At 40.7% G+C, this 27,413-nt stretch overlaps 1 protein-coding gene and 1 long non-coding RNA gene across 3 annotated transcripts; one reads left to right on the top strand and one right to left on the bottom strand.

Annotated features, from left to right (window-relative positions):
- Positions 1-1,484: 1,484 nt before the first annotated feature.
- Positions 1,485-20,566, bottom strand: LOC111934362 (uncharacterized). Of its 2 annotated transcripts, XM_086847161.1 has the most exons (6): positions 20,477-20,566; positions 12,664-12,822; positions 12,158-12,230; positions 11,118-11,237; positions 7,270-7,321; positions 1,485-3,447 (listed from the first exon to the last, which is right to left on the bottom strand). In XM_086847161.1, exons 2-6 carry the CDS (start codon positions 12,699-12,701, stop codon positions 3,434-3,436), a joined length of 297 nt encoding a protein of 98 aa, XP_086703287.1. In that variant the 5' UTR covers positions 12,702-12,822; positions 20,477-20,566; the 3' UTR covers positions 1,485-3,433. The 2 variants fall into 2 exon arrangements, 1 of the variants encoding a protein (XP_086703287.1); XR_002867183.2 differs by lacking the exon at positions 1,485-3,447 and having other exon boundaries at positions 4,056-7,321; positions 20,477-20,562.
- A 436-nt stretch (positions 20,567-21,002) lies between these two features.
- LOC111934350 (uncharacterized) lies at positions 21,003-22,628 on the top strand. The gene is made up of 4 exons (XR_002867169.2): positions 21,003-21,074; positions 21,202-21,275; positions 22,368-22,437; positions 22,560-22,628. It is a non-coding gene; the product is annotated as an uncharacterized LOC111934350 (long non-coding RNA).
- Positions 22,629-27,413: the final 4,785 nt, after the last annotated feature.

Genomic DNA, 27,413 nt, shown 5'->3' with positions numbered 1-27,413 from the left:
GAGGTCTCAGGGATGCTGCACATGTCACTGAAATCCTGTTTCATTGATGACAGGCAGTGCTGGTGCTGCAGGAGGGCTCTGCCTCACCCAGCAGCTCTGCCCCTTGCAATGCCTCCCACAAAGCTGCAGTGCTGCATCCCAACAGGAGCTCCACATCTCTCATTATGCTCGGTGTCTGTACACAGGAACAGGCCACTGAGACGTTTTCAGCCATCTCAAATGCCATCATGACCTTATGAATCCTGTTTTCAGGGTGACTCACAGCTTCCCAAGATGTCTAACCTCAGAGAAGCTGGGCAGAGCCAGTAACCCTCTCTCTGTGTTATATATTTCTCTGGAGTTACTGTGCCATGATGCTTCACACAAAAACCTGATGAAAAGCTCTAAGGGCTCAAGCAGCTAGTGAGCAGTCAGACTGGTCCTGTGCACAGCTGAAACCCCCTGGGTAGAGCCCCAATTACCTGTGCCAGGAAGGATTGCAGGATTGAAACCTCTAACTGTACTTAAATTACCATCAGTTATCATAGTTGTGTTGGTGCCTAAAGAGCCATCACTTCCCTAGTCAGCTCCTTACACCTGCAGAGCCAAAACTGAACTTGGCAGAGAAGATGGGGCAGGGGCTGTAGGTGGCATTCTTCCTGTCCTGTTTGCCAGCTGTCCTGCAGCTTGTCCCTCCTTTCCTGTCCCTTAGTCACCAAACCCTGGTGTATAAGTCCCTACACCCTCAAACACATCTCATCAACCATGCAGCACTAAGCACTCCCCAAAAATTCCTCACCTACAGAATACAGCTGACCTTCAGAAGAGCAAGATAGCAGAGGTCTCCATGAAATTCCTTCTCAAACGTCTTTGGTGTTGCACCCATAGAGTGTGACATCTCCTGGGTAGCTTAGATGTGCTAAAACCTCTGTTTGCCACTCTGACCCTCAGTGGTGTTTGTGTGTTTCTGTTTTCCTGGCTCCCAGGACTGATCTGCCTATCAGCTCTGCTTGTACAGCACCAAGCACAATGATGTTCTCCAGCATTGTTCAGTGAAGCATTTGAGTCTGTAACTACAGCTCCTCAACACCAGAATGCTGTAAATAAGACATGATGACTTGTCTCTACCTCTTCTACCAAAGAATCACTAAATGTCATTCCTTTATTTTAAGAGAAGAAAGTGATCTTCATTTGAGTATATTTTTATCTTACTTACGAGCATCCAAATTTGGTATGTTTCTGAGAGACATTCGATAGTGGATTCCCCCACAAATGTGAATGTACACACATTTTTGACTTCATGTACTCATCCTTTTTTTGCTGGCAATGGATGGTTTTAAATACTGTCAGCACAGGCAGCAGCAGCTCCTGTGTGCTGCAAGAGGAGCTGCGTTTTCCACTGACTGTCCTTAGCAAGTGGGTCACTAACTTCTCACTCCAATGGGAATCTGGAGCACAAGACCCCTACCATGCTGCCCCACTGCCTTTTTCTTGCTCCTCACTACCAGGACTATCACCCCAAGGTCCTGAAGGTGCTGGTAGCAGCAATTCTGTGCTTTCCCACAGCTTTTCTCAGCAGCCCTGGCCCTCCAAGGCTGACAGGGGGGCTGGGGGCTGGCTGGAGAGCTACCGGAGCTGCAGAACATCTCATCTGAATGTGCCGAGGTTGCTGCTTGTGTTTCAGACCTGAAAATTGAGCTTGCATGTCCATTTTTTATCTATTTCTCCAGAAGTATGTCTAATATAACTCTAATGTCTATAACGCCTAGAACTAATAAGAGATACTGAATCTTCCCTAAATATCTTGCCTCACTTTTATTCTAAGACTATCATGACTACACCACCACTACTAATACGAGCCCTTTACAATCACTAATGGATTAATCTTCACAGCACTGTTGTAGAGATAGAAGACAAAAGCAGTGATAAAGCAAATCGCTATTTAGGTCAGAGACACAGCACAAAATGGAAAAAACACCCCAGAATTTCCAGTTCCTTGATGTTCATATGTCTGCATTGCAGCTCAGGCATTTTGCTATGACTTCTGGTTTAAATTTCTTAATAGATTTATAATGTACCAGATCCGAAACTTTTCAATATTATTAAAAAAATAAATTTTAAATTACACAAAATGCTAAATTTCCACAGATAATAATAATACAATTTAAAATAAACTGGTTTAGTCAGCATTTTTCATATAACAATTTTGGTAACAGAGCTACCAAAGCAAAATATGCTTTTGCTGAAGGTTTCATTGAAGGAAATAATGACCTCTTCAGTAAAACCAACTTTACAACAAGCCTATTTATAGGCAAGAAATTATTTGTTATTTTACTGGCATAAAGATCCTAAATAACTTGTGAGATTAGGATCAGATAGGAATCCAGGGCATGGTCATTGAATTCACACTAAACCCTCAACCTTCCCTAGGAGTGAGCTTTTGTGTGGTTGTTTTCCTTTGTGAACAGGAAAAGGAGTCTGAATTTTCAGAATAATATTTTATTGCTAAATGGTTTAAACTGACTGGGATACATATACTTGAATACCAGTGAGAAACATGTCCAAACATGTATACTTGTGGAGACACAATTAAGTTAATGTGACTGCTCAGTATTTTTTTGTTCCCAGTCAAGCATATGAAAAAAAGAAATTTATTTATCTTAAAGCTATTGAAGCCCCACAACTAGATCTACTGTAGATTTCCAATTCCTTCACTTTTCTGTTTCAGCTATCCTATACAGATGTTTCATTCTTCAATGGGAAAGGCAGAAAATTAAAATCAATAACTTCATTATGTTTACAGTGGGGTTTTTTTCACCTGAGTTTTCCCAGTCTTAATGTCCTACTATAACTTAAAAATAACTGCTTGTTTTTATTGAAATATTCCATCCCTGTTCCTTTCATGAAAAAAGTTAGGAATATGACAGTGTATATCTTAATTTTTTATAATGTATATTCTGAAAAAACTAAAGTATAAATCTCTGTCTGCTTTCAAAAAATGTCCAACAGAATATAGTATAAACAAACATTTTTACAGCATCTTCTCCTGTATTGCAAAAATAGTAATTTTTACTTTAAAATGGAACAATTACCATTGATCTTTAAAATTCATATTCTTTTTCTGACAAAAAAAAATCCTCCTGCACAGTTCCTTTTGGTTTTTGCATATACAAAAAATAAATAATTGACATTTTGTACTATGTGAACTTCATGTATTATTAATTTGATGGAAATGAACACATGATGGAGCACCTTCTTTATCTTTGTGATTGTTTTCACACATATGTCAGTAACACTGATATTGAATTGTATGATGTGTCCTAGGGACTGCAACATTTCAACAAAATATCTCCAGAAATATATGTGCACCCACAATGTCATCTAACAAACTCACCTTTCATTAAAGTCATCTCCAGTAAATGTGAGCTTGAATTTGCAAGGCAAATCTAAAATGCTATGAAAGGCAAGCTGAAGATAAAAAAATATTAATATAGAAATAGAGCCTTAGAGATTATTTCTCCTATAATTCTAATGAAACAATAAAAATAAAAATCCAGAGATTCAGCCTTGATGGTAACACAGAACTTTCTTCTCAGTAATATTTGGGTTCTTCATTAAATGTTATACCATGTGCTATTTCTATCTCGTCTAAAATTCTGGCATCTCCTGACAATGTATTCTCCCAGTGATATGCACACATGTAATCACTCATTTACATTAATGGGATTATGGGTTTTTTGTACCTAGGAAAGAATACATTTAAATTTTTTTTTCTCTAAGAGTGGTTGCTTACGATGCACTTGGCAACTGAGATGTATTACGGTTTCTCCCTAAACAGGAATTAAGTCTCTACTGTACTGTACGTGTCATACTTGCCTGAAAGCAAAAATGCTGCCTACTAAGCAATAGACACCCTAATTAAAGTTGCCCAGCATAATATCAGCCCATTAGTTTAAACTAAAGAGAATAATGGAGGTGGTATTAGGATACCACAAAACATAACCTAAGGTCAAACAAAGATTACTTGGCTTTGGGTAATTTTATTTTTTTTTTTAAATGTATACATTTTCAATGAATTTTCAGGAGCTTTCCAAAGCCAAATATAGATAATAAAATGCTTGTCAGATTTTAAGGCTCTGCCAAAACAAAAATGATATAAACCAGCAATAAACTAATTGTCAATCAGATGCTTTCACAGGAACATTTTGCAATAATGAGATATAATAAATATTCATCAAGACATAGTCTATAAAGGCACATAGGAGCATATTTTATGCCTGTGTGTAACATATTATGCTGGACAGTTACAGCTGATTGTGGAATGGTAGCAGACTGGTAAAGCTTTCCGGCATATTTACAGTCTCTTTATCCCTTATACATAGTCTAGAAAATCTGAATTGCTTGTAAATGGTGGGGAAAGGAGGAAGAAAATATTGTTCATTTTCAGCCCAGTCCTTCTCACAAGGCATTCTTTAAGGAGGATGGGAAAAGGTCCAGAAAATAGGCATTCCTATTTACAAACTTTGTTTCATCTGTAATCACATTTTTAATGTTACCATTTCAGACATTCCCTGATTAACTGTTTCAGATTTAAAATACCTGACAAACAGAAAAATTATGTATTAAGTATGAACAATAATAGTTGTTGTTGAACAATAATAATGCAGTAATACTGATGAATTGTAACCTACTAAAATAATTTTTTTAAATATAATTCTGATCCCAACAATTAACCAAGTAAACCAGTAAATAATCCAGGTTAATTCAAAACGCTTGTTTGGCACTTTAAGAAACAGCCATGTGTTTCAAAACACAGGAAAATCTTCCCAGAAGAGCTGATAAAGGAAGCAGCTGGCAGAGAATCTGGTTTTGTTTCATGACAGTATAAGCAGCACTTAAATTGTTTCTGCTGCATGTCTATCATACAGTCCTTTGAGATATTTATCACTGGACTCAGGAAAATAAGCATTAGGTGGAGTCACAGACACTCCTCAAATTAAGACAAAGAGCCAAATCCTGCCCACACAGACCACAGCCCTTTCTGGAGCCCAGGTTTTCCAGCAGATACCTCAATGAGGTCATTCCCAGCAATATTCCCTCAGGTTCCACAAAGTTAGCTCAAAATAAAAGTTTCAGCTGTTCCTTTTCTCTCCATCCTTGCCCAAGAGGACAGTCATTATGTCCCACATAGCAAAGGTGAATGTGCAAAGGTTTCTACAGCCTCAGGCTTGTCCCTCTTTCCCCTATAGCCCACAGGGGCTATGGAGAATATACCTTCAGATGGGGTCTATCATAGAGGGGTGGAGGAAGGAAAAGATGATTTAGCAAACCAGACTCCCCACTTCTGCTCCAAGGGCAACACAGAGCTGCCAGCTCCTGGCACAGTCCAGCCCTTGATCAGTTCCCCTCACTCCTATAAATATTCCGAGCAGTTTGTTTTATAATTTAGATTTGACTGCAGGAATTTATAAAAACAGCCTATATTGTGACAAGGATTTCATCTCAGGCATATGAAATTATTTCGCGTGTATATGAATATTTAGCTGTTCTCTAAGCAAACAATCACCATCAATGCTTCTACATCCAGCTCTTCCCCAGGCTTTTATTTCTCTCCATTTAGAGAATGTGATTGGGCATGTTCACATAGGCTCATGGTCCAGATTTATTCTGAATTTCTTCTACAAGATTCACTCCCAATGACCAAGTGTAAAGGGCGGACATCAATAAGGATATACTCAGAACCAGCCTGCATCTGGAACACAGATCTCTGACACTGCACTGGCTTTGAAAGAGCACCTGGAATTTAGACATGGCATGTCTGTCTATTAGCCAGTTATCTGCAAGTATTTGATAGTTACAAAATTGTCACTAGTAGGTTGTTTGGCTAGAAAAAAAACAATAGCTGCAAGAAACATTTGAAATCTTTTGCCTGAGTGCCAGCTTTAGTGAAGGTCTGAGCTGTTCTCATTAAAAGTCAGCAGAGAGGATCCTACTGCTTTCAATGCTACAAGCTCAAATCCTGCAAGCATCATTGTGCAACTGAAAGTAGGTCTGTGTAAGAACAATTACATAGCACTGATCCCAGATACTTGAGCTCTCTTCAGCAGTGCAAGACTCCTGTTATCACATTTGGCAGTGGCACTCAAAATAAGGCTTTCACAGGTTTAAAATGGAGATGACAGAATATCTTGTAATGGGACCCTTCAGGTGAATGAATTCCTTTGCTCCTTGAGCAGTGTGATTAGATGGGCCTGACTGCAAAGCACAGAAAGAATGACCTATCTGTACCACAGATGGGAACAGGTTTTTGGAAAAGATGGGTTAGACCTCTTACTGTGGATTATGATCCTACTGATCTTGCATGATTCCATAACAAGCTGGGCAGGAGCTGCTAAAATAACTACGCATCAGGCAACAACTGTAACACTCCAGGTTTTCTCTAAGGAGAAATTAGAAAGCTAAAGACTAAAACTCCCAAAGGTGACAAGTATGATGAGAAGCTTCCTGGCTCTATCTTTGCTATCACTTCTACCCAGGACTCTTCCACCGGCCCTGCAGGGTTCCAAGCCCTGACTGTGTCCTGATGCTCTGGTGAGTGTCCTTGGGAACAGCTGAAGCATGACCAAGGTGACACTGGCACACCTGATCCTCAGCCATAGTCCCACTGGCTCTCAGTGGGCTGGGTGCTTTAGCTGGGCCAGACCCACAGTCTGTTGGGTTTGATCATAGCTATATTTTATCAAGGCAGCCTTGGGCCAAAGTCCAGTAATTGCCAGGGTTTTCCAAATGCCAGGCTGAAAACAAACTCCCATCAAAACTGAGTGGCTCTGTCAAGTTCAAAAGGTGAAATAAATGAATCTTTACACATTATAAGAACAAAATCAACATTCTTCTGTGGCATAAAGTGCCTGAAAAACTAGCAAGTAAAAGCAGGTGTGATGTGCTCCCTGTCAGCTAACGACACTGATAAGCTTGCCATGCCTGGTTCTGCTTCATTTCAAACAGACTGCTGAAAAAAAGGGGGAAAAGCCAGAGCAGAAATAATTGCTGGAGCTTCGAGTTAGCTGAGAGAGCCTGCAGGCTAAGATCAACGCGACTGATTTCATCCTCTTCCTTTTATTTCTATAACCTTAAACGTTCTGCTATTATAAAAGTCATCATGTCAGCTTTCCCCCAAGCCTTAGCAGCGGCCTATTTTAAAATTGTATCAATTGGTAAAGCTCCTGGCTGGAGTATTTTCATCTTGATTTATGGTTTCTGAGCTTTAAAGATGAAGAAAACTGCACTGACCTGATCCGAGCGTGCATGTGCATTGTCCCACACATATGTTTATAATCAGACCCTACAGAAACAACACATATTAGGGAAGCTTTAAAATTCTGGTGAAAGCAGCAAATTGCAAGTGAACACTGTTTAGCCTGCATTTGTCTCCAAGAAAAAAAAAAAAAAAGGACAAAAAAAACTGCCCCACCTATTTTGATGCTAAATGTTTTCTTTCTCTGCTTAATATCAGGGATTTAGCACTTCCTGAGGCCATTGATAAGGTAAGGGTCTTCGAATTAAGAAACTCGTAAATCAGTGTAACAAATGTGGACATATAATACTGTGGCCTTGTTCTTGCTTCTAGATCAATGTAACTGATAAAAGAACTCTGGGCTGGTGAGGAAGGGGGCAAAGGGACTTCAGTTTTTTTTCTTTTTGTTGTTTTTTTTTTTAAGCAGGGACTGATCAAAAGCAACCCCACAACTTCGACTATTCCGGCAAAGCAGCAGCCATCCAACGCTAACGCATATTGCTTCCTTTTAAACACTTGCAGCATGGACCCCAGAGAATGCATTATTAAAATGTTCAAGAGGATCATATTAGGGTTTCAGAATAAATACTAACTTCCCACAATAATCTTCACACATTTGTCCATAGGGAATGATGGAATAATGACCCTTTGAATTTGTAATACAAAGGAGAGGCTTTTCTTCTCCCCCTCTCCTTGCCAGCAGAGTGGTGGCATTGCACACTGAAGAGCCTGCTGCTAGAGGAGAGGTTAACCCAGGAGAGGAGGCACTTAGAGAAAGGAACTTAATAGAAAAAGAATGGTGGCTAAAACAGGCAGCTGAAGGTAAGGTTTCCTCACTGAAGGGGAAATACACATTGCAAAAAAACACACTGTAGGGTTCTGGAGGAGGGTTGAGCACTGGGATGCCCAGGAATTACCTGTTCACATCAGCCCACACATACCCAACATATGTGAAAAACACACCCCAACACAAAAAGGTTTGAGCATAAGTAGTACTTCTGAAGTTCTCTACCCACATGATTCGAATTTTTGGTATGAGAAATAACAAAAATAATACCTTAAATAATCCCAGATAAATTAACTATCAAAAGCACTGTTTCTTGTAATGTGGGTAGAACGTAAGCTCAATCCAAATCTGAGAAAATTCTCTCGGGACTAGGTTTGATGGTCCCCTAAAAATGATCTATACCTACTCTTCAGACAGATAGTAAGTCAGGAAATGCTGTTTTTCTTTCGAGGCGAGTTCGTCACCGTGCTTCTGAAACAATTCTTTTTCCCCTGTCTTTTTTCTCCTCTTTTGAGAAATGGCTCGACAGAGCTCACCTTACAGAGGGAGATGCTTGATAGATTGCACATGAAAAATCTGATCTATCCCTTTTCCCAGGACAGAATTGTTCTCCACAATATACTTCGTATCCATTATCAAAGGAATTAAAACATGCAAATAGGAGAAAGGTCTGCTAAGTTATCCTGTTGCTTTGGAAGAACCTAAAGGCACAATTTATGGCAAGTGGGAGTGTTTTAAAAAACAGCAACTGCTTTAGCTGAGCTGGGGGGAAGAGAGGTTGTGCATGCAGTCAAAGCCATAAACGCTAGCCTTGGTCTGAAAAAAGGTAATTGTGCTGCGAATGCTGACAGGTCTGACAGAAGGTGTCTTCATTGAGAAATTGCATTTTGAAGTCCTTCCCGTTCCTTCAGAAATAAATGGACCAAAGCAACAGGGCTGGCTCTGACAGGAAGCGGGGATTCGGGACTTCAAATACAAACATTATGAAAAACAAGCAACATCTGCAAACAGTAAGTACTTATTTATATTTTATGGAGTGTGTGCTTGGGATTTTGACAGGTTTTTAAACAGAGCCTATATTAGGCCCATACAAAGGCGAGAATGTCCCTTTTTAAAAATACATTATGCTGCTGAAAAGCAGTCTAAATCTGCAGTCCAAGCCTCAGGTGAGCTCTGACCCCTCCTAACCTGGTCTAACAAAACACACATGTGGTGTTTGCAATAGAACAGTTTACTGCTACTTTCTCAAGGTCAGGACAAGACAGACACTTGAGGGTTAGTATTCAGCAAGCTTTTCCCTCAGCTGCCAGAGTGGCTTTGAACTTTTCCCTTTTGAACAAATAGGAAGTGAAACTGTGAGGAAACAAGTGCTTGGAATCAGAGGCACACATACCAAAAAGAGAAGGGAACCTCCCCAGAAACTATACAGATCTTTCTCAAGCAAACATAAAAAATCTGAACCAAAAAACAAACCCAGCCTGACATCCAATTTAAGGGTTTGAAATTATTCTGTGTGTAGTTTTGAAATTTTAACGCACACTCCTTTTCAGATGCTACCCCCGCTTTTTTTCATATAACAAATAATAACCAGTTGGCAGGTATGGTGCACTGTGCACTATAAAATATTTAGTAAGGCAATAACGACTCCCTGGGCAGCATAAGAAAACCGCGATTATATTCAGAGAGAAAGCCATGAACAAACAGAGGGGGAAAGAAATACAAAGAAAGATAAAGGAAGGCCTTTCATCAGGTCTTCCTGTCCAATAACACACTCAGGCTTGATCCATATGTTTTGAGAAAAATCAAAGTGTCACGACCAAAAATGTCAATAGCTCCAGTAAGGAATATTGTCTAACATTTTCTATTACACTGTTGAAGAATTTGCCTCCCAGCGCAATTTGGAAGAAAAGTCTTTTATTTCTAAAACACTAAAAAAAATGAACAAGGCACGCTTCTGTGCAATGTGTAATACAATAATGCTGTGGGCTTCCAAACTATCCTGGAAACTGATACTTTGATGAAAGTGAGTCCTTCTCCACACCTCTCATATTTTCTGTCCTCTGCACATAGACAGGGCTGCGAGGCACATCCTGGTCAGTGGGATCTAATAGCGCAATACAGCGCTCACTGGGAAACTGGAGAAGGCAAACTTTCATCAGCCTTAATATTTTTATAATCCTGCATAATGACCCACAGGATTGGCTAACCCCTCAAAATGGAGGGGGTTGGAGCTGTCCAGGAAGGGAGCATTAATTGCACTTTGCTCCAAGCTGTGTCTCTGTGTGCTGTTTGCATCCCCGTGCATACCTTGCCTTTAAGGACATCCCATTTCTCCCTGTCATCTGTAAACAAACAATTTTATTGCTGTCTTGGCAAAATGTAAACAAAACTTAGCACCCTGCCCTGGGGAGAGCTGCAGCTAACATATGGTTTGTCTGTACCTTGGTGCACAATTTCTTTTGTATTTGTCTTTTCCAGTACCCTTCAAGTTCCAGAGGGAAAAAACACATCAGTGCTGCTGCGTCTTTATCCTGTGGAATCTAAACTAGAATTGAGCGTGTTGCAGGCAATCAATATTACTGTGAAAATTAGCCTTTATGACTGAGCCACTGTTTGCTCACGGGGGGAAAAGAAAACCTGGCATGAGTACAGCACAGCTACCAAACCATTGCTGTGAGCACACTGCAGCTCAGCTCGTGTCCCGGGGCTCTCTTCCAGAGGGTTTAGCACCCATCTGAGGGAGAAGTGGCACCAGAGGCAGAGAGCTACTCAGCACTGTGGAGGGCTTCGAATTAACCACTTGGCATCTTCCCTGGAGGCTGCAGCCAGCCCCTTGGCTAGAGGGGTGAGCTGAGTGCCAAAGAGGCGGTGGCAGAGGTGCTGCTGGGGGGCTCAGCAGGTGCTGGTGGCACTCGACACACCCCGGGGCAGCAGGCACAGCGGGTCCCTGCTCTGCCCCATCCGCTGCCCAGCCCTGCCAGGCCAGAGGGCAGGAGCAGCAGACAGCTGGGGATGGAATGCTTGCCCTGCAAGGGCTGGCTTGGGGGGTGCACTCACCTGGCCTGAGGAAGAGAAGACCTTGGGGAACCAGACAGTGGCACCCAGAACCTGTGAGGGGTTAGCAAGGAGATGGAGCCAGAGCCAGGCCATGGTGGTACACGGTGGGAAAATGAGGCACTGTGGGCAAGAGGTGATATAAGGACTGGAAATGAGGAGAAACAAGCAAGGGCACAGGTTGCCCAGGGAGATTATACAATCTCCAGCCTTAAAGGTTTTCAAGACTCAACAAGAAAAAGGCCTGAATAACCACTTCAAAGCCCTCAACTGACCGCTTTCAGCAGGAGGTTGGACAAGGGACCTCCTGAGACCCTTTCCTACCCAAATTACAAACCCCTCATGAGTTACTCACAGGAAACCCTTTTACTTCAGTGAGACAGATTTTTGGAAAAAGATTCATGCTAAAGCATTTCAGAATCTGGCCTTTGGCATAGTATCTGTCATTAAACTTCTGTACTCACTTAACATATTCCAGTACAGTATTTGCACACTCTTACAAGAACACACCTACTTACATCCAGAAGTAGATGGATTTGCTTTTCACAAAATCCAGCAAGGCTGCCCTGCCAATATTTGGTTTTATCGTACAATGCAAAGTTGTTTGTTTTCTACCTGTATATTATTAAAAGGGAGACCTAACGCAGCAATGGACATTTTTAGTCAATAAACTAAGAATTGATATCATCACATTAATTAGAAGACATTCAAAAGTGAAAATAAATCCTGCCTGAGTAACTAAATCATGCAGTTGGCAGAAGAAATGTCATAGAATTTATTTTGTAGGGAATAAACAGTAGAAAATAACTATTAGTGAGATAAGTGCAATGAGCTAGTTACTAAAAAAATGTGACTCCATGTTTGCAAATTATCTTCAAATAGAGTGGGAGCTCTTGTATCTATTTGTTGTTTAGAATTACTCAGCAAATGGATCATGTCAGCAAACTGCTGCCAGGGCTTCACTGTCAGGTTTCTTACCACAACTATTACTTTGAATATAAGTCCTTTGGGCAATCAGCAACTTGTGCTCAGCACTTCCTCACCTGAGTCAGGCAGCATTTTCCCTCTCTCCCTGCTCTCTGGGGTTGGCAGATTCCCATGCCAGCAAGGAATGCACTAGACAACCACACACATTTGACATCATTAATTTACAATAATAAGTTCTGTCTGCAAATTTTTTCATCCACAGAAAAGAGCTCATAATGTTCCCATGAAGTGAGCAAAGATGGAGCAAATACTGCCAAAGTCACTTGCAGCTTTCACTTGAAATACTACAAAATTTTTTTCAAGTATTCACACATAGCTAAAAATAACCCCTCTGAACTTCCTGATCTATTCATAAGCTATACTCTAAATAATAAATTTTAAAAGGATCATAGTATCCACAAAGGCTTCCTTCCTTTATAAATTGGATTTAGGGTTTTTTGGCTATCATACAACCCAGACATTGCATATGAGTCTAGCATACAAAGGAAAAATAGCCAGAAAAGATAAGATTTGACCAACAATCCTAGCTTCCTATTCCTCAATCCCTCATCCAAACACATACCAGGATAGGAGTCCTGTTCCTCCCAAGACCAGCTGCATTTCCAAAGGTACATGCAGGAATCTCTACTTTGTCACCAGCATTTTCATTCTCAGTTCCCTGCCACACAGCCTGGCTTTCCTGGGGGTCCATTAGCTGTGCTTGTAGTGCACATTCCTGTAGCTGGAGCACACAAAGACACAATGACACAATAAGCATTTCAACCACTTTTGCTGCCTACATTGTTTTTGAAAATAAGTCCAGCAAGAGATACCACGGCTAAGATATCAAGTATAATATAAAACCAGAGACATGACACTGTCTTATTCCTTCAGAGGAAGAATGGTCCCCAGATGACTGAAATTTCCCTCTAGTCAGTGTCAGTAAACAGCAACAGAAATAAAAAGTCACAAGGGTACAATTGTCATTAGTATGTAAATTTTAAAAGCTCAGTCAAAAATATCAATACTTTCCACTTAATTTATTACTATATAAAGATGGATGATAGTAAAATGAAACATTGATTTTCAGTGCCCTTTAAAAAATGGTGATGAAGACAATACTCAAGGACAACTACTTCAAAATACACAGACTTAAAATTAATTATTGTATTTTTTTACAAATGCTTGTTCAGTTCAATCCTATTTGATTGCTTCTGATTTGTTGTTTTTTTTTTTTTTTTTTAATGAAGTAAAGGAATAGACCATTTATGTAAAGAGCCATTTCAAAATTGATTAGATGTAAAGACAGGTTAGCATTTTTACAGTATTGACAGAAAACCATTAACCAAGCAGCCTATAGACACGGTCACTGAAAGTTAATCGAAGTGAATAGTAATTTGGTAAGGCTTTGCGTGACAGTCATACAAGCTCACTCCTTATGTTCACAGATTTTGGCTGTAACTGATCTCTGAGATGCATTGAACTGTCTCTTTTCAACGCCATGTATAATTACTTTTTGATTATAATCACTGAATTCAAACATTTTTGGGAGTGTATAACTGCTGTCACATGCTTGTTTCTAAAATTACCTGCAGCATCTCTACCCTTGCATAGACACTTGATTTAAAGAACTGCAAGCAGTCTTGGGTAATGGCTTTTCTTTGATTATTTACCTTTCAGATTGCTTGAGTCTACACTGTAAGATAAGGCTAATACTTTAAAGGAAACAATACTTGTGGGCATTTTAGGTCAATGGTTCCGAACAAATTCTGTACCACCTGACAAATATCACATGTTTGCAGCAAACGCATTCTTAATAGTGATAAGTTGCAATTAACCCCTTTTTCAAGTGGCAGAAGCAAAACACAGAGAGCAAAATAGATAAAGGGCCTGAATATAGGGACACTAAATTTAGTAACAGAGATAGCAAATAAGCGCATTTCCTCATACATGTATAATCACACTGCAGATTATTAAAATCAGGACAATAAAACTTTTTTTTTTTACCCTACTGCACACATATTACCTTAATGTTATCTTTGTTTCTGTTTAGCATTCTTAGTGCATTATTAAAAGAAAATAAACCCCAGACTTTTTTTGTTTTCATTTTATTGAAAATATAGGCATCAGCTTCCATCTGAGTATATCAAAGGTCTGTCCTATGTTGTTGTCTTGGACCTTAAAATTTCTTGTCCAACTTGAAACATTTAATCAATTAGAAACCTTGTTTATATCTTTCTGGAAATAGTTAATTCTAAGTAATAAAGCTTCTGATAGTTTTATTTGCTAGTATTTTAATGTCATGATCTTAAAACAGACAAGATGAAATCAGATTCGAATTTTATTTATATTTCCTACCCCTTGGCTTACATGCCGACTTGCAAGGTTTCAGTTCTCCACTGAGCTGGAGAACAGCATCCTTGTGAAACTTACTTGTTTCATCATCTTTTTCTCACTTCAGAACAACAAAGCCCCAAAGGGTGGAGCATTTTGAGACCATTTCCTGAGCAATGAGGGAAAGCCCTGCTGTGCTCCAGGCCCTCCAGGAGCCAACCCCTGTGGCTGTGTTGGGTTCAGATGGGAACTGACCACAGCGAACCCATCCAGAAGGATCGGCACAGAAAAGGTTTTATCTTGAGATAAAAACCTTTTTCACCTTGCACCTTTATCTGGAGGCAGTTTTTAATACAGCAGGAGGAGGCCAGTGAGCCCCTGTTCCCTCCTAAGCTGACATTACCCAGTTGGTGGGGATGTGCAAAGCCACCCTATGAAGAGCCCTGGCAGCAGCTGTGGCTGAGGGGCTGCTGTGTTAATCCTCCACAGGAAAAGGCAGAGGCCATTTGCCATCACTGGTGCAAAGTGCTCCCAAAACATGCCTGGAATTTTTTGCTGAAAGTCACAGTTTGGCCCCGGGCAGTACAATTTTACAATCTGGTCCTTGGGCAGAACAGTAATAGGGAATTTATAACGACATCCAGTGGGAGAGACAAATGGGTAATTAGGACAAACATTAAACAAAAATCTATCCCAAAGCTTTGGGAGACACAGCTGACTCTTCTGACCAAAACAGCAGCAGGATTAATTTCTCCTGATTGGCTCTATCACACAAATGTTATTCAGAGCAAGTGCTCAAGTGCTGCAGTGCTGTGGTCTGTAGCACACACCTGGCTGATGGGACCCTCCCAGCTCTGTGCTCTCAGTGCATCTCAGCTGCAAGGGCATTTTGAAGAGAACAAAATGAGAAGTTGGATGATATTCCTTGTCAAACTGAGAAGTGGTTCAACCTGAGGTTTGGATATGTGGACCATGCTAAAAGGCTTGGTGTGAAAGGACTGAAATTGTTTCCTTATTTGTCTTGAAAGGAAAACAGGAGATAAAAAAAAAAGAAAAAAGCAAAGATGCCAAAAGCTTGGAGGCATACAAACTCAGAAACACAAACCAAAGGCTGTCTCAACCTGCAGCTGTTACACAAAATATATTCAAAACCTTCCCCAAGAAAATATCTTCCTTGCCTGCGTCTTTATTAGCAAATTCTATGAACCCTGACCCAGCTTAGAAAAATTTAATATTTTCCTCCTAAATACTTTTTAAAAAACATATTCAAGGGGCCTGGTGGAGTCAGGAAGTCTGGAGAGAGGTAATTCGACATCTGAATTATTTCAAGACCAATATGGAAAAGTATTCAAAGGCTTATTTGGACACACATCACTCAAAAGACCGCTTCTACCACAGAGATGGTGTTGGAAATGTAGACAGCTTTCAGAAAGCTATGAGATAGAGCAAGGGAATTATGGCAAATGTCACATCTCAATCTAAGATGTCTATGATTAAGAAAATTATCTTGGTAATAGGCCTATTTCCACACCTGTAAAAGCATTTAGAATTTATTAAGAATGATAAGCGTAAACAAGGAACATGGTGTAAAAGCTTCCCTCTGCTAATTTGGTTGCACTGATTAAGATTTTACGTGATGCTTCTAAATTGGAATGTCAGCCCCACACTTTGTGGAGAAGCATTGCCAGTCAGGGCCTGCAGTGCTTTGGTTAAATGTGTGGCCTTCCAGGGCCCTGCTCACTCTGAGACAAGGAAAGGAACCCATCATTTCTTTCATTTAGATAAAGCCTGGATGACTTAGTTATTCTTCACTGTCCATACCATGTGGCATAAAATAAAATGCTTCTGATTTTCCTTCTCTTAATGTATTTCTCTCCACAAAAAAATCATCTAAACATCACTTATCCACTACTAAAATTTGAAAATGAATCATGGTTGTAATTATGTAAATCTGCAGCAGCATTTTGCTAAGAGACACTCAGGTTGTGTCTGAAACATAATCAGCAGTGGAAAAGGAAAAATAAATTATTAATGTTCTTTTCTGAAAATTATTAGCAATAGCACATGATTAACAGCTACTTATCAGGGAGAAATGAGGAGCACAAATCCTGGACTTGCCTGTCTAAAGTGTCTTTTTGTAAACAACACAGACCAGTTACTCAGCCTTTTGGCTTGGTTGTTTTTACAGGAATCCTGTCACAGGCACCCACAGCAGCAGCAGCAGTGGGGTTTGTCAGTCCATAGCCCAGTGCTGGGGCAGCGTGGGCAGCTGTGCCTGCCCAGGGAACAGCTCTGGCATGAGGTGCTTGGAAGCAGCTCGTTGTCATGACTCACTGCCACACATTACAGACATTTCAGACTGCTGCATGATGCACACACACATTGGGGCTGAGTCAGCAGAGCCAGCCTCTGACTGAGCAAGGTTCTCAACACAGAATACCCAGAAGCCCCCATGCATACACACACTTTATCTTTAATTGCCCAAGCAGCATGTACATGTTTAAAATTACATTTCTTATCTATTGATGTGGCTGCATTTGTGGCGTTCATCACCTAATATTAATGAGAATATTAGACATTACTTAGCCTAAGGCCCTGTGCTGGCAATCCCTCCCACAGGCAAAGAGCATTGCCTGGATCAGGTCTCCAGGTCTTAAACTCAGTTCTGTAGCTGCAATTTTTAACTTCATTTCAAATAAAGTTTTATTTTTATTGGTTTTTACCTTTTTTTTCCTCCCTGGATTTACACACACAAACCTACTACTTACTGATTTGTTCTTTAAATAAAAAAAACAACAAAACAACTCCATATTTTTTCTGCCATTGGCTTTTTCTTAGTACAAGCAGCTCTTTTTACCTTCTGCAGAATTTTCTATTTTATGGTTCCCTGGCTCAGATTCCAGCACACAAACTTTACAGATATCAGAAATATCCCTTGTCCCAATACCAAGGTGCACTTTGAGGGTAAGAGCTAATCACACTCTGGCCAGTGGTGTCTCGATCCACCTCCTTGCCTGGCTATTCCCCTACATGTCAGGTGAAGGATCCTGGGACAAAACCGAGCCATGGCAGTACTGCCTGCCTCCTCCCAAGGAAAGAGAGCCTGGTATTAGAAATCTGCACTGTCAGCTGTAGAAACAGATTGGCTCCCTGCTGCAGCACCATTTATCATCAGAGGGGTGAAAAAGTTCCCACAGGTTGTTCCCTCTGTCCTCCAGTGCAGCCATCAGAAACTGTCTCTCTTTCCCAACACCTGCCACCATTTACATCTCAGCACAGCAAGAAGAGGCAGTCCCAGGCCTTTTCCCAGTGGTCAGCTTGGCTTTAGCCTCCTCTCTGTTGCCTGGGCTCAGTCCTACTATTATGCTTCACAAATATGTTATCCACCAGCAAATCTCTTGCTAAAGGCTCACTAATGCAGGGCTGATGGGAGATGGCTAATGCCTTGTTGCCAAGTGATTTCCACTTTAATTGCATTTTAAGTCTCTTTTAATTGGTCCTTTAAAAGTCTTCCATACTGTAAGCAGAATAAAGTTATACAGTGTGTGTCTTATTAGTGCTCTCACAAAGTGTGTTCTGTAGGGGATTTTGCACTGGCATTCTGGCCCTTCTATTCATTAATTTGAAGGAAAAGATTAGCCAATGATTTGGATATTACTGCTTAACTGGTGGCTCTGGAATTAACAAATCTTTTCCTCCCATCAGAATTTTTTTAAATTCCACATATGAAATACAGTGCATGACACCATCCTAATCCTCACTAATAGTTTCTGACCTTTAGCTGCAGGCATATATTTTCCTGGGTTTTCAAGAATGAACCCCAACATTATGCTGCACTGCAAGCTCTTTCATCTCTCTCTACCCTCCCAAGTTTAAACTTTCTGCTCTCTCTCAGCATTCACAAAGCCCATATATATTAAGACCATACTTCCATTGACTTCATTTTTAATATTAAAACAGGCAGTACATGATACCTTCAGTATTGACTCTACCAAGTCCATTAATGACCCTTTTGGGGCTTCACTTTAATTTACGCTTTGAAGGAAAACTGCTGTATTATGAGTCAGGGGTGAAAGAGAATATTGCTTATATTAAAGATCTGTATAAAAAGAATATCATCTTTGACCTACTAAGTCAAAGTTGAGCACTCAAAATAATTCCCACTGTAAGCACATGAAAAATATTATTATGGAATGCCCAGGCTTTCATCTGACAAGGAAGCTTTAAGGATTTCATTGTTTATGTACATAAGAGGAAAAGGTCTTTAGATTTTTTGTTGCAGCCAAGCTAAAATAGAGCCAGAGTTGCCCAGAGTCAGAATATATATCTCTTTTTCAAAATCCATGTAATTATACAAATCTGAAGTGCCACACAGGGTGTATTAAAAACATCAACTGTTCAGAGAGATCTCAGGAACTTCAACCTTACAGGTCACATTAAAGACAGAATTTCAAAACTTCCCCAGTCTTGCTGGTTTAAGTGAAATCCTTAATAATTCAGTACAGCTCTGGATGCGTGGATCAGACCCTGTGGTAGAGCTGTGCACATTGTAATGAGATAGGAGCAGATCTGCATTACAGTGAAGGATGACATGGGCTAATGGCTTTGGCTACAGCATAAAGTGTGAGATTTAAATTGACTAAAGCCAAATGTAAGGGTGAGATCTGCTTGAACACGGTCATCTGAGGCATATTCCTCCAGACTGCCCCAGGGAAGAAACAATTCAGAAAGGACACACAGGAGTCTGTCAAGGAGACTGAGCTCTGCAACCTGCTCTAAAGGGGAGCTGCTGGGGATGAACAGAGGAGCCCTGCCTGCCAGGGCTCCAGGTCCCAGGCTTTGCTGTTACACCTTCCTTTAGCTGCTTGTCTGTAAAAAGCTTGAAGGCTCCTACAACTTGCCAAGAAGGTGCTTGAGACATGGGGCAGACACAATAAAAAGGTAAAAGACTCATATGTCAATGGCACATCAAGAGATGCTAAAGGAATTTAAAGGCAGAGGACAGATTCAGAATGTGGTTCAAATCAATAAACTTCTAAGTGAGCAGGCACAGAAGGTGCCCTGCAAAAAGCTGATGAGCTGTATAGCTACTGCATAAGCAATTTCTAATGTCGGTTTTAAAATAATAAAGACTTGTTATTTGGAATATTGCACTGAACTATAAAAAAAGACATTGCAAAAGGCTAAGGAACACTTGGAAAATTGTTTTTGTAGAAACTTCTCCAAATAGCAATTGGAAAGATTTGAAATAATAACAGTTTCTGGTCCAGTGAAACAGAACTGCATTGGATGACAGCTATAAAAGGTACAATTATCACACTTTTCTCTTGAGCCTGACCAATTTTCAGTACCATCTCTGCCAGCCTAACTTCAGTTGTGGACTACAACCTTGAATTAGAAAAAGACAAGCAAACTCACCTGAAAATCAATCTACTGGAAGGACAATATTTTTCTATAAAGATCAAAGGCACGTATACATGTCTGTGTGTGTATAAACTGCATCTGGTGCACTGTTTCTTTTCATCTGGCTAACACTCAGTAACAAAATTATATTTAGATAAAAATGTGAAACATACCTTAGCATTTTCCAACACAGTCCATGCTGTAAATTCTCAAGCAGCAATCCTCTCCCCATCCAGCCACTCACCTTCAAACCAACTCTTAACTTCCATTAACTGAGTCCTACCTCAGTCAGGAAATCAAAGCAAGGCTTCTTTTTAAGGTGAGCTAAGTCTGGACTCTTTCAGTCAAACAGCAATAACCAAGAAGTCTGCTACAGTTCTACTGACCCATTTCTAGCCAGCAGCTTCAATAACCAACATAAAACCTGTCAAGATGCAGCTGGAAAAATTTTCACTTAACATGCTATTCTTTTTTCACATTTGTGAATGCCTTGTAAAAAGTCTTCAGTTAAAAACCAGTTGTGGATGAAATGGCTCAGTAGCCTGGAAGGAACAAGGCTACTTGTTAAGGGAGCAATGGAAGTTGTCTGGGTCTTCTCTGTAATTGCACTACTGACTTGGAGAAACAGACTGGGATCAATTGAAGAGCAAACAACTCACCTTCCTAAGCCTGAGCTCAGTGATTCTTACAGTGAATAGCATCAGTGAATTGCAGGGAACCAGTGCTTTGCCCTATAAATACTTTAACAGAGAATTGCACCCTTCTAACACCTCACAAAGGAAACTGTTAACTGAATCCCTTCCTACACGTCTGTGTTCTGTAGCCACGTCCCTGTGTGAGAATACTGAAGGCTGAGAAAGAGCAAAGCTGCTGAACTGAGCTCATGCTCAAACACTTTGTGTCACTCTGATAAACACTCCTGTCCTCTCAGCAGCTACTCTGCTCCCCTCTCCTGTGTGCTGGGAGACAGCAGCCTGGCAGCAATGGCCCTACCCTTCTGTGCAGGGCACAATCACATCTGAAGAGATTCCCCAGCACTGGTGAGGCAGCAGAGCCTGGGATCCTGTTACTCTCACTCCCCTCTTCTGCTGCCAATTCCTGTGGAGTGGGGGCACCCCAATTCCTGCAGGGCAGCCACAGCACCCAGCAGGAGTGGGATCCCCTGCAGGTACCCTTAATGCACCAGGACACGCCTGCCCTGGTGTGTGAGTACCTGTGGGGAGCAGAAAGCCACAGAACAAACTGGGATCCTCTCAGGTGAAACTAAACCTGATGTTCTCCTCCTTCCAGCACAGCCCTGAGCTGAGTTACAGTACTTACAGCTTCCCTGGAATACCCACAGTGCGGCCTTTGGGCCTTCAGCACCACATGCTCTGCTTTTCAGGCCTGCTCTGACTTTCATCTGTGCAGGCTTTGTCCTGTGGGCCCAGGGACAGCAAAGGACAAACGCAGCAAGTGGTGAGGAGAGCAAATCTGCTCAGTGGAAATGGTGCCAGGCAGAGTGTCTGCTGGGGACTGGGGTAGGGCTCTGCTATCACAGGCAGATAACATCAAGTGATGCTAGAAGTTAAATGGCCCGTGTTCCTCCCTTTCTCATTGTGTAACCAGAAATCACATACCTCCCCTGACCCCCCCAGTATTTGGAATATATTCTGTCAAGATGTCACTGTTTTAAAACAGAGGGCTGAGTTGTGCTGCTCTTCCACAATAAATGCACAATTGCAGTAGGAATTTGTGCTGAATGAAAGACTGCAGACTACAGCCTATTAATTTTACAAATGTCTTGTCTTCAAATGCTACAGTAATTAGCTTAACTCCTTCACACTTTAAGATGCTTTAAAGTGTGCTGCAGGAATGTCTTAGATTTTAGGGCAAAGCTAATTTAAACTTCACTAGCAGTATGATCTCCTGGGATACTGCAGGCAATGTTGATTTTTATCCGCAAACTCTCCTCTTAACTGTTGCCAAGGTTTTAGATTTTATCATAATGTATTCACAAATATTTATGGAAACTATAACTCAAATATGCATTGGCTAAAATTAAACATATTTTACACAAGGTAACATCAGTGCCAGTTTATATAAATAAGTGTTCTTAGCTGCTTCAGCAGGCTTATTTGTCACATTTAGGAAAAAACACCTTTAAATCCTGACAAAGCTGTCTCATAAAAGAAATCTTAAATCTGTGGTTGTGGCTTACTTGCCAGCACACCTTTTCAGTGTGTGGTAGCTACTGCAGCAGTGGCCACGATGCTCAGAGCAGGGGTTGCCTGGCCTGGGGCAGAGCTGGGGCGCAGGGGCTGCTCCATGGGAGAGCCAACACGTGCTGCACAGAGCACAGCAGGGCAGGGATCAAACCCAGGCACTTGGGGAACCCCCTGCCTCTGGATCCCAGACGTTGCTAAGGAATGAAAATTTTCCCATGATTGATCTGACTATGGGAATACTTTGGACACCAAAATGATGCAGGTAAAATAATACTCATTGAAACTTGTTCAGAGAAAATAAGGAAATGCAATATGAGAACATGTCAACTTCTGTATGTTACAGATATGGAACTTGTTCAGTGTAATAAAAGAGTCATGGGAAAAGCAGAGGCAGAGGAAACAAAGCAAAGAAGGTACTCAACATTTCCATGGCATATAAACCTAAATTCAATATTTTAAGTGTGAATATTTACTGTTAGCCCTGCAACCTCAAAAATGCCTGCAACATATGCATGTCATTCATGATTTTCTACAGTTATAATTCAGCATGCTGCTCAAGTTGTTGGGAGAAAATTTGCGGAGACAAAAGGCAACACTGAACAATGGCAAAATTAACTTTGCAGTAACCAAAGCTGGAATCCAACTCGACTTCAGATAAACACAGATAAATGAATTTATATATTCTTTGCGCTTGAGTTCATGTTTAATCCAAATTACACTAGTTAAGGGTTTCCCCCTACAAGGACAGTCACAATGTAAGAAATATTTGATCTCATTCTGCTTCTACTTTAGCTTAGCCTTATTAATTGTACCTGGCAAACATTCTCATTAATCCCATAGCACCTTCACTCCTATGTCATCAACTGGTTTTCTGCTCACTCTACATTTCTTGACAGGGAAAATGAGTTTATTCAGAGGTTTGTGCTGTCACAGCTTGGATTTAAGGCCATGGTATCACTGAGTGGCTGGGGCTGGAACCACCTAGTCCAAACCCCGGCCACCTGGAGCCAGTCACCCAGGAACAAATCCCAGCACATGTACTGGACCTTCTAAAGTTCTTTGGCCAAAAGGAAGGTGAACTCATCTGAGCCTATTGGAAAGGTAATGGTTATCAGGCAGAGCAGATAAGCAGAATACATGAGTTATAAAAAGAGCATATCTGATATGCACTTAAAATAAACATTTCCTCATCAATACATGACAGTGACCACCTCACACTGCAGTCACCTGGATGTGTGGAACAAATACAAGCCCTCAGTGATCAGCAGAGCCCACTAAGCTTCAACAAAGCTTCAGACTTGTGGCTGCAGACATCTATGGGTGCTGAAAACGGTTTGTACCATGTTTTTCCTACTGCTTTGGACTAGGCTGTTCCTCAGGGGAGGCCTTGTGCCATCACAAGTAATAGGTAGGTGTGACTGTCGCCTTTAAAGCTCTCAACTCATTTTAAAATCACTTCTTCTCCAGTTATTTTCTTGACTGGAGTTTTGACTTTGACTCCAACAGAAATGAACAACTGCACGAGCTCAGTCATCAGCTTGGATACTGCCTCCCCCATAAACAGTGTAGGACTAAGCTGACAGTCCTGCCTTGATCTGTTATGCTGGTCAAATGAAAAACAGGAAAGGAAGAAAACCCATCTGTATTTGAAACACTTATTCCTTTCACGTGTTGTTTTCAGTTACATGTTGTGTTGCATGACCCTCTCTTTCCAGGCTTCTGGGATGTTTTCTGTTTCCACTCTGTATGCGATATAGCCACTGCTGGAACTAGGCTGCAGCCCACCAGGATTGAGAGCCAGGTACTGCTCATAATAGGAGGTCAAACTAAATGAAAGTCGGAGCCCCACCAGTTCTCACAGCTGAATTCCAACATTGGATATGACATGGCCAAGGGGAAAATATTGGATTTATTTTTATGAGTTAGTCATAACCCTAATGCCCTTAAGAGGTACTGTGAGAAGTGAATCCATTCATAAGGCCAACAAGGTCACTTTTAACTTGTAAAAATAAATCCAATATTTTTCACTATGTCTTATTAGGTTTGTACAATGCAGCAATCGCTGTGGTTTGTTTTTAAAACGTCACTTCCCCCAACGGCTCATATTGCTTTTTAGCATGATTCCCCTTTCCCATGCTCCTCAGCTCCCAAGGTCTGCATTGTCTCTTTCACTGCCTTTGTTTGTGCATCAAAACACATCCTGTTACTAAAAGTACTCCTGAGTTTTATGTTCATCTCCTGCTCTGACACAACTCCACTGCCACAGTCTCTCTTTTCTGCCTCATGTGTTTAACACATCCCTGGCATTTCTCTCAGCTGATCCCCCACAGCCTCAGCCTTCCCTGACCTCAGTCCCTCCTGCCACCTGAACTGCAACCATCCGAAATCCAGAGCAACACTTGGAATTTGTTTGTTAAACTGGTCTGACAAATAGCCTAAATTTGATAACTTCTTTTTCTTTCCTCCTTAAGGCTTCAATAGCTTAGAAAAGTTTAGAATTGCCAAGATGTGACCTGGAATACTTGTCTCAGCCCATGAAATTTGCCATTTCAGGCCATGAGAAGTCCTTGAGACCACAGGGCTGACTCAATTTGAGCAGCTTTTCTCCCCATAGACAAGAAGAGCCCATCACACATTTGTTTTTTCTCCATGGTAGCCATGCTGCTGTTCACAAACAGCAAGAAAGGGCAGGGGCTATGGAAAGATACAGCCTTATAACCAAAAAGGGAAGTTTCAAGTGACTCCTGACACACACAGGAGTGGGAAGATTTGAAATGGCACAAGTCACACCTTCTTGTCAGCAGGAGAAAGGAGGGCAGCACTTTTTGCCCAGTGCAGTTTGAAGAGCTGAGCCCCAGAAAGTCAAGAGGAGATTGAAGGAGTAGGACAGGAAGTGTCTCAGAGGTGGTGAAAGGAAGAATGAAATACTCATCCCTTCCAAACACAGGGGAAAAATATTATTTCAGGGATGATGCTAATACACCCAGAAACCAAAGGAAAGCAGTGGATCAAATAATATGGATAGAGCAGAACAGTTCACTCTCAATATAATTCAAACTTTTGGCCAGCTTCCACTTCTGGGCAGAAGCTTTAGGGGCATTCATAAAAATCTAATTAGAAAATAACATCTCTCATGAATTATTAGCTCTCCTCATATCTGGTTGTAATAGATTAAATTAAAATCACAAAACCAGCAAAATATACTAAATCAATTAAAAAGAAAATTCTTATGTCAATCACAGTCTATTGCTTCCTTTTAAAACACTGAAAAATAAATGGTTTATGCCGCAAATCCTCTCTAGAAAATATTTGCTTTTTCCCTACTGGAGTGTTTTGAAGTTTCCAAAAGCTATGAAACTTGTATTTTCTCTTCCCCTTAGCACTAAGGAAAACAAACCAAGCAGTAAACAGTTAAAGGAACTAAAAACCTGTCTCTTTCTTTGGTTTTGCCCATGAACCCATCTGTATGTTCACATTCAGTTAAATATGATGAGTCTGTATTTTTGTTGATGAAGACAGAGCTGAGTTTGGCTTTGGTTGATCCAAATCTATACAATAATAATTTTCTCAGCCTTTATCCAAATTCTGAACAATATTCCTTCCCAGTAACAATTTTCAGTCCCTTTGTGCTAATGTAAAGGACTTCACCAGTGACTGCACAAGGTGCAAAGGAAAGGCAGACCTTGAGCTTGGTGAGGAAAGGCTCTGCAGGAGCACAGCAGCTCTCACTGCTCCCACACAGCTCCAAAAAAATGCCATGGCCACGTCTTTATCATTTCTAAGCTCCAGCTCCCTGCTCGAGTAGCAGTCCACATCATACAGTGCAATTTGAAATCTTGGCACTTGGCTTTCAATAATTCCCTGTTAGATTACTGTCTGTGGAAGAGCATATAACACAACTGCTACAAATGCTGGGAGCAAAATCTTCAATAACAACTTAGCGCATATGATAACTTTCCCAATTTCCTGCATCTACACCACCTATCTCTTTACTCTGGTCTGTAGCAGCTTGTTTCTTTATTGAACATCTGCCTTGGGATCCCCTGTCATAAAAAGTAATAAACACATCAATCCAAAAGAAAGAGTATTGCATGGCCCAAAACTACTTAACCAATCAAATTGGCAGCTGGTAGCATGAAACGAAAGGGATAAAACTCCAAGGTGCTTTTAATGCAGTATATTTCTAATGATATTACACACCTGCTGCCATTTTGCACACCTAGCTGTCTGAGCGCTTCTAATAAGTTAATTATAGATTTCAACCTTTGTGGAAATACAAAGCAATGGGATTAATTTGTAAATCTGCTATCTCACTGATATTTGACAGCTATTGCTTTGATTCTTCTTCCTACAAAATACAGATGGATTGTCTTGGGAAAAAAAAGCATTCTTTAACCAAATAATAATAAAAGAGCACAATAAAAATGCTGTGTAGCTTATTATCTACAGACCCCACAACTTGTAACTGTGACTGTAATTATAGCTGTTCAAGTTTCCCCTGCAGGTTTTGCTAAACAAACAAATGAAAAAGATACCCAAAAGGAAAAACCAAATCAATTTGTGCTCTCCAGTTATCATAATATAAATATCCATAGATTAGTTGCATAGAGAGAAGATCAGATCTAATCTTTCACCAGAGTTTCTTGTAAATTGCAAATTACATTTACTTCAGGTGTATACTGTTTGCCCAGTTAATATCCAGCTGTAAATTAGAGCAGTTTTGCCTTTTGGGAGAAAAACCTCACTTTTGAAATGTGTCTTATTGACTGTGTATAGATTACCAGCAGCTGATCCATGGAGTAGATTGGAAGGTAGAACTGCCTATAGGCAACTTTCTTTATTGATTGTAGATTGATATTCAGTTGATTTTTAAGAAGAGCAAAATAAAATAAACCTGCAATGTAATTACAAACTTTTTGTAGGAATAAGAGAAACAGGCTTCCCAGGGAAGGGATGGAGTCATCATTCCTGTAGGTATTTAAAAGCTGTGTGGCTGTGGAACTTAATGACATGGGTTAGTGCTGGGCTTGACAGTACTGGGGATACTGGTGGGCTCAATCCTAAAAGTGTTTCCCACCCCAAGTAAGTCCATGATTCTTTGATTAGCTCAGATGATATTGCTGTTTGACAAGCTGTGTGTTCTTCATCCTAACACTCACATTAGCATGCCTGGGTCAACTTTCTCTCCAATGCCCCCCTTCATTTAGGAAGGTGAAGAAGGGAGGAAGGCTGTGTTCAGCTGGTACATGAGCCTTCAGTAACTGCAGAGCCACAGAGTTTCTGGATGAAACTAAGGTCTGCATTAATGTGCAGCCTACCACACACATCCCTTAGCAAGGAAAAGATCCTCATTTGGGGTGAAACATTCTGAACAGTTGTTTTGAATACA

This window comes from Cyanistes caeruleus, chromosome 12 (assembly GCF_971803275.1).
Source record: "Cyanistes caeruleus chromosome 12, bCyaCae1.hap1.1, whole genome shotgun sequence".
In the NCBI taxonomy this organism is placed as follows: Eukaryota; Metazoa; Chordata; class Aves; order Passeriformes; family Paridae; genus Cyanistes; species Cyanistes caeruleus.
Note: the sequence above shows the minus strand (reverse complement) of the source record. Positions and strands in the feature narration are given on the sequence as shown.